At 34.6% G+C, this 7,678-nt stretch overlaps 1 protein-coding gene across 1 annotated transcript; it reads left to right on the top strand.

Moving 5' to 3' along the window:
- Positions 1 to 513: 513 nt before the first annotated feature.
- LOC143571069 (eukaryotic translation initiation factor 4E-1-like) lies at positions 514 to 5,565 on the top strand. The gene is made up of 5 exons (XM_077056584.1): positions 514 to 858; positions 4,730 to 4,895; positions 4,987 to 5,112; positions 5,185 to 5,250; positions 5,338 to 5,565. Exons 1-5 carry the CDS (start codon positions 560 to 562, stop codon positions 5,386 to 5,388), a joined length of 708 nt encoding a protein of 235 aa, XP_076912699.1. The 5' UTR covers positions 514 to 559; the 3' UTR covers positions 5,389 to 5,565.
- Positions 5,566 to 7,678: the final 2,113 nt, after the last annotated feature.

Below are 7,678 nucleotides of genomic sequence, written 5' to 3' on the forward strand. Positions count from 1 at the left end.
AATAAACACTTTAACCAAACCCGAAGCCGTTTCATAAAAAAAAAAAACCACTTTACCCATCTCTAGACCCAGAGGTGCACAAATTGGGGTTTTTTTACCCGGAACCGGTTCCGGGTATGGTTAACAAAAGTCAAAACCGGGATAGGTAGGAACTGGTTCTGGGTATCGTTAGGTATTTGACCGGGTTTTGGCCAGCCTTACGGTTTTTTTGGGTTTCGGGTAGGATAGGGTCGGGTTTTGACCGGGTATTTCCGGTTCCGGGTCGTCTCAGGGGATAAATCTAATACTAGGTCCTACCTGCAAATCGGGTATGGGTAGGAATCGGTTCCGGTTCAGCATCGGGTCGGGTCCGGAACCAGGTATTCTGTGATCCTCTATCCAGACCCAAAACTCTTTATTCTCATTGGGCTCAGTATGGACGAACTAATCACTAACCACCCAACAAAGCCCAATCACCAACCCAACTATTCTTACAACACACATCCACCGTCCAATTACAGTTCCAGATCAACTGAATTCTAGAGAGAGAAACACCAAGTTCTAGAGAGAGAAAGCAAAAATGGTCGAAGAAGCAGCAAAACCAGAGGATCTGACGGTCAACAACACCATCGCCGTTGCTCGATCGGACGGCGAAGAAGAATCCGACGGCGAGCAGCCGGAAGACGGCGAGATTGTCGACGGCGGAGGCGACGGTGACGCTCCGGCGGCGGATTCCGGCACGGCCGTAGTGCAGCAGCATATGTTGGAGCATTCGTGGACGTTTTGGTTTGATAACCCTAGCGCTAAGGGTAAACAGGCTGTTTGGGGTAGTTCTATGCGGCCTATTTACACTTTTGCCACTGTGGAAGAGTTTTGGAGGTAGTTGATGTGTTATGTTTGTTTAATTAGTGTTTAATTACATGATTGTTGATAAATTGAAGTTGAATTTGGAGTTAGGGTTTTGATTATGTTATTTGATTATTTTTACGTGCTTTGATGTGTTTACTTTCGATTATAATATGAATATGTCATGTTTAATCTGTTGTCTACAATGTAGGGCTGTAAACGAACCGTACGAACACGAACAAGGCTTTGTTCATGTTCGTTTGTTAAGGAAATAATGTGTTCACGAATGAGATTTTATGTTCGTGTTCGTTCATTAAGGAAATGAATGTGTTCACGAACGGGTCACGGACACAAATAAAATCGGCAGAGCCTAGAGATTGAGACCTATGTATTCATCAATGTGAATAATGAAAGCGTGTAAATGAAGGAAATGAATCGAACCAACACGATCAAGGGAGTGTTCGTGTTCGTTCATTTCACTTTAAATGAACAGATTACTTAATCGAACAAATATTTATGTTCGTGTTCGTTTATTTAAAAAATGAGCATTTGTGTTTGTTTATGTTCGTTTGTTTAAAATCTAACGGACATAATTGAACAAAGATAAACGGACATAGATCAACGTATATGAACAAATGTAAATGAACACAAACAAACATAAATGAAAACACTTTACTGAACACAAATTAACAACTATAAAACCTTTAAGTAGATGATTCATCCAGATAATATTTCATTATTTTCTATTAATATATAAACGAACATAAATAAACAGACATAAACGAACGTTCATGAACATAAATGAACAAACGGAACACGTGTCATGTTTGTTAAACGAGTTTCCCACCGAACGATTCACCAACAGTTCACTGAATGTTCGGTTCATTTACAGGCCTCGTCTACATCAAGACTTAGTTATTTACTTAAGGTGTTATGAATTTATTTCTTGTTGGCTTGGTTTTCTGAATGATATTTGTATGTTTTATATGGATACAACTATACAAGTGTATTTATTATCATTTACAGACATCTATATAAGTTTGAACGTTGCGTACAATTGTATTGTTTAAGTGGTTGAGACTACTGTCTAACATATTGCCATTTGTATGTTGATGCAGTCCCTCATAAAAAAAGTAAGAAGGTGATTTTATGATTGCTATAATGTTATGTATCTGTGTGCAGTACTGTAGTCTATTCTCTGTGAATGTTGGTTAACTTGTACAAGTTCTATGAATGTGAAGATTTGTGTGATATTTTTGTTATATTTGTTTAGTTAGTGTTTAATTACATGATTGTTAATAATTTGAAGTTAGTTTTGTTACTTATTGAATTAGGGTTTTAATTGTGTTAGGGCTGACAATTGGGTACCTATTTAAGAGACAATAAGACCTGTTAATCAAAAACGTGTGGTATGTGATTTTTTTATTTTCCTAAATAATTGAAATTAGTAGGCTACTAGGCTAGACTCCATCATTCTCCCTTATTGGTACATTAAACTTAAAACTGTCTTATAGTCATGACATATAAAGTAGTTAAACGAGTCATATTCATGTTTGATACTTGTGTTAAGCGCGCCGTTTCTACCATGTTAAACCTACTAAGACACAAATTGCCAGCCCTATGTTGTGATTCAGTTAGGTTTAATTATGTTTGTTGTGATTCAGTTAGGTTTTGTTAGTTTTGTTTCTGTAGTTCTGGAGGTAGTTAATTACATTTGTTTAATTAGTATTTAGTTACATGATTGTTAACAGTTTGAAGTTGAATTTGGAGTTAGTTTTGTTAGTTGTTGAATTAGGGTTTTAATTAAGTTTGTTATGATTCAGTTAGGTTTTCTGAATGATATCTGTATGTATTATCATTTACAGGCGTCTTTAAGATGTTTGAATGTTGCATCTTATGTAGATATGCATGTTTTATGTGGTTGAGAAAACTGCTTAATATTTTCGATTTGTATGTTGATGTAATTTCTCATCAAATAAGTAAAATAGAGTGATATTGCATTATTGTGATTGTTTTGTATTTTTGTATTGTGTTTTCTCTGTGAATGTTGGTTAGCTTGTATGAGTTCAATGAATGTGAAGATTTGTATTAATATTAGTAGTTTTTTATTCTAATGGGTCTGTGGATAACATAAAGAAAAGTTAATAAGACAAGAAACGTGTCGGGTTTATCATTGTGTTAATAATTTAATTTAGTTTGTATTTTCTAATCATATTTAAAACACCTGGATTTTATTAACGTGATTGGACACGACCCAACAAACTCACAAAATTACGTGTTTTGAGTTTTTTTGGACTTGTATATCAAAATTTAAGATTAAGAAAAATGCTATATTGCTATTTAGTTTGATTAGAAAACAGACGTATGACTAAGTAAAAGATCAAGTTGTTGTTAAAATAGAGTTATTCAAAGCCCACACTAGACCTTTTTTTTGAGGTAACTAGTTTCATATTGCAAAAGGTCCAAAATGCCCTTGGCATTCCTGTTATATCTATTCTTCTATTATTAATTAAACTGTGCACCTTAATATCATATTACATGTGAATCTAGAATACATATTGTTGTCAAAATAGAGTTATTCAAAGCCCATTAGACCTTTTTTTTTGAGATAATTAGTTTCATATTGCAAAAGGTCCAAAATACTGTTGACATTCATGTTATAGCTATCCTTCTATTATTAATTAAACTGTGCACCTTAATATCATATTACATGTGAATCTAGAATATATATATTTTTTTTGAGGCAACTAAAATTTGATGTACATTAGATAGGGATTGTAATACTTGTATGTTGTTTCTTATATGATGTATACATCAAGAACGTTTGAAGTGGATGAGGATTTTAATTTGTTAAGAGTTAGTTATTGGATTAGGGTTTCATGAATTTGTTTCTTGTTGGCTTGGTTTTTTTATTTTTTGAATGGTTTTTTGATTTTTTGAATAATGGTTTGGTTTTCTGAATGATATATGTGTGTTTCAAGAACGATTGAAGTGGATGATATTTTTATTTGGTAAGACTTGGTTATTGACTTAGGGTTTCAAGAATTTGTTACTTGATTTGTATGTTTCAATATGGATACAATTATACAAGTGTATGTATTATCATTTACAAGCATTTAACATAATTTTTATGTTTCATCTCATATAACTATATAGGAATTAGGATAGTATTGTTTTTGTGTTTTGAGACAGCCGTGTAACATCTTGCTATTTGTATATTGACGCATTTCATCATCAAGTAGGTAACATAGGGGGATATTATGAATTTATGATTGTTATGTATGTATTGTGTATTTGTCTTTTCTTTGTAAATGTTGGAGACGGGTCGGATTTTTCATGATGTATGTTTGAATGCATACCAACATTTATAACTCAAATTGTTCAAAAGTTAGATATGCATTGTAATAATATAGTTTGTAATCATATTTGAAACACTTGGATTTTATTAACATGATTAGACACAACTCGGCACACACAAAATTACATATTTTGACCTGTACATCAAAAGATTTAAGACTCCGCTATATTGCTATTTAGTTTGAGTTGAAAATTTACATATGATTAACTAAAAGATCAAGTTGTAGACTTGTAATCAAGATAGAATTATACAAAGGCTACATTAATTTAAATATTTAGGTTTAATCTCTTGTTGGTGTACTTGAGCTTGTTTTGAGTGTATTAGTTCCAATTCGCAAAATGTCCAAAATGTCCTTGATATTCAAAATACTATTCTTCTATCTTTTTATTGAATTTCGCATCTTAATATCATATATTACATGTGAATCTAGAATATATATTTTTCAATTAGCAGGTTATTTCGAGCATTTGAAGTTTGATAGCTTTAGGATCTTCTATCATATCTTTTTTATATTCAATCGTTATGGCTAATTTCTTTAAACTGCAGCCTTTACAACAATATACATCGACCAAGCAAGCTGGCTAATGGAGCCGACTTTTATTGCTTCAAAGATAAAATTGAGCCTAAGTGGGAGGACCCCGTGTGTGCTAACGGTGGGAAGTGGACTATGACTTTTCCCAAGTCAAAGTCTGATAATTGCTGGCTGTATACGGTACTCTCCTAAATCTCTCTTTTATCATTTTTTTTTCATTTCAAGAGTCTTGTGTATATACTCTTGCTAACTTTCATTATCTGCACACTAGTTGCTAGCAATGATCGGTGAACAGTTTGATCATGGCGATGATATATGTGGAGCAGTTGTAAATGTCAGACCGAGGCAGGAAAAAATATCGTTGTGGACCAAGAATGCTGCCAATGAAAGTGCTCAGGTATGATATTAACTAAAGCCAACCGATGTTTTGAGATGGTCATCTCTAAGCGTATATTGTATTTGTTTGCAGATGAGCATAGGGAAACAGTGGAAAGAGTTTCTTGATTACAGTGACACAATAGGCTTCATATTTCATGTAACCTTTTCACTCACTCATTTTCTTGTCAAATATTTGGATTTCGATGATTGTTTTGTTACTTACGTTCTGCATTTTGTTGCACAGGAAGATGCGCAGAAGCTTGACAGAGGTGCGAAAAACAAGTACACAGTGTGAGGTGTGTATGTTTTTGTAGTGCTTAAAATTGCAACTTTAGGTGGACTTGAAAGTTTAAACATCTTTTTTCTTTTCTGATATTGATGGATTTAATTGACCATCTTTCTTTACAATCCATGTTACATTTTCCGACAGTTTGTTGCGTATTCTACCGTTAGATTTCTGTTTTCCTGTTATTAAAGCGCTTAAATTCTTTACTCTTAAATTCTCTTGAAAGAAGCATAGGAAACAACTTATTAATTGAAAGTTTGCGTGACTTTTTGAGGCGCTTAATATGAACGTGACAGTCAGTCAACATGAGAGAGTCGCACTTAGTCAAGGCGCTCGCTATTTGAACTGTTGTTATTACGATGTAACCTGCTGCCATTTGAAATGGCGATGGGAAGTGTCGTTGCCCAGTCACCATGTCACATTTATCATCTGGTCACCCTCATGCTTAGTCAAGGGTCTCGCCATTTGAACTGGCGAGAGGCTTGGTGCTATGAACGAGAACACAACAGAAGGTTGGGAATCTTGCAAACCAAAGGCTAACGAGAACACAACAGAAGGTTGGCCTATGAATTGTCACCTCAACTTTTAATGCATGTTTAGCGTCACGTATGAACCATGCATCACATCACGAGAACATTAATGCGACGGTGTTTTGACAAATAATACTTTTTAACTTGGTGCTTGTTTTTGTTTAAAAGGTCTGCAATGGGTTTATGTCTGTGGCGTGCAAACATATACTTGGACAGCTTCTTTTTTTTTTTTTAAAGATCTGAAAATTGCAAATTGCTTTTATGGTCTTAAAAAATAAGTTAATATTCAACTTTTTCAAACCTCTTCACACCCGCCACCACCTACTGTCCACTACCACCACCACCCATCATTCTCCACCACCATCGTTTCACCACCTACCACCATCATCTACCACCAATCATCCACCACCATCATCCACTACCATTATCACTGTCCACCACCCACTACCACAGCTTGTCAGCTCGTACACCACCACCAGGCCTGACCCAAGGGGAGGGCGATGAGGGCGATAGACCCGGGCCCACTTTCTCGAGAGGCCCATAATTGTTAAAAAATAAAATTTATATATAATTTTATTTTAATAAAATAACCTACAAATGACTCTTTGATTGAAGGAAAGTGTTCAAACTGTGGTAACACAGGTCATGGGGTTCAATTCCCACAATTAGTGTTCTTTCTTTTATAGAAAAAAACTTTTATTTATGTTTTATATGAGTCATTTTAGTAACATGTTTATTATTATTTGTTTGTTTTGGGCTTTTAAAAGGTAACCTTATTGATAAAATTGTCAAATTATCTATTACATAGTTGAAAACGCGATTTTAAGGGTCCGTTTTTTTACTCGTTCTAGGCCCCAAAATTTTAAGAGGTTCTTAGAAACGGCCCTGACCACCACCAATTATTTTAACATTCTATAGACATTAAAAACAAAAAAAACTTCTTTTTACATACCAAAGAGGTTTGGCCCACATCCTTTTTTTATAGATGTCTGTCGCACAGATATGTTTCGCAGACAGCAACGTTTTACATTTGAAAAACAAACCGGAAAAAAGAAAAAAAAAGTGTAGGAGCATACATAAAGCATAATATGAATTCATTTTGGGTTCTTTACTTCTTTTTACATGCAACATTTTTAATATAGCTATTAAAACTTGTCATGGTTTGAACATCATATAAAGAAAAAAACTCATAAATTGGGCATTGAGAGAAAATGAAGGCGATCCAACCAAAAACCGACGTCGGAAAGTGGATTGATTTGGAGTCCGTATCAGAATTGCAATCATCCACCGGATGACCAATCATGCCATCAGGGCGAAAACCTAACAACAATAAGAAAAAGAATAAAGCTAAACCCGATAGAAAGCCTCGCTCTCGTCTTCTTGGTATTTATATTATATTTCTTTTACACTTTTCTTTCATATTCTCTATGTTTTATATTTGCTTCATGCACAAATTTATTTCCTCTGTGTGATTTGCTACGTGGGTATGAGTTTTTTTTCCCTTAAATTTCATCTTTTTCCTCCAAAAAGGTGCTGCAGCTTTGACGCCCGGTAGATGTTCGATGAAATGCCTCAAAGACCGAGTTTTTTTTTTTTTTTAATAAAATTTTTTAAGGCTTTTTTTTAAAGCATACCAAATTGATATGGGGGAGTGTAAACGAGCCAAGCTTAAACGAGCTCAAGCCTAAAAATAAGCTTGTTAAATAAATGAGCATGAGCCCGAGCTTCACTTATCGAGCTCAAGCCGGCTAGCGAGCATAAACAAGCCA

Source organism: Bidens hawaiensis, unplaced genomic scaffold, assembly GCF_021521415.1.
Source record: "Bidens hawaiensis isolate Kalapana, Puna unplaced genomic scaffold, B.hawaiensis_p1.1 tig00025189_1, whole genome shotgun sequence".
Classification (NCBI taxonomy): domain Eukaryota; kingdom Viridiplantae; phylum Streptophyta; class Magnoliopsida; order Asterales; family Asteraceae; genus Bidens; species Bidens hawaiensis.

Bases quoted from the DNA above. Each gene is read 5' to 3' on its own strand.
- LOC143571069 (XM_077056584.1), top strand. From the start codon at position 560: ATGGTCGAAGAAGCAGCAAAACCAGAGGATCTGACGGTCAACAACACC. The intron at 859-4,729 runs GTAGTTGATGTG...TTTAAACTGCAG, and splicing joins ACTGTGGAAGAGTTTTGGAG to CCTTTACAACAATATACATC. The intron at 5,113-5,184 runs GTATGATATTAA...ATTTGTTTGCAG, and splicing joins CTGCCAATGAAAGTGCTCAG to ATGAGCATAGGGAAACAGTG.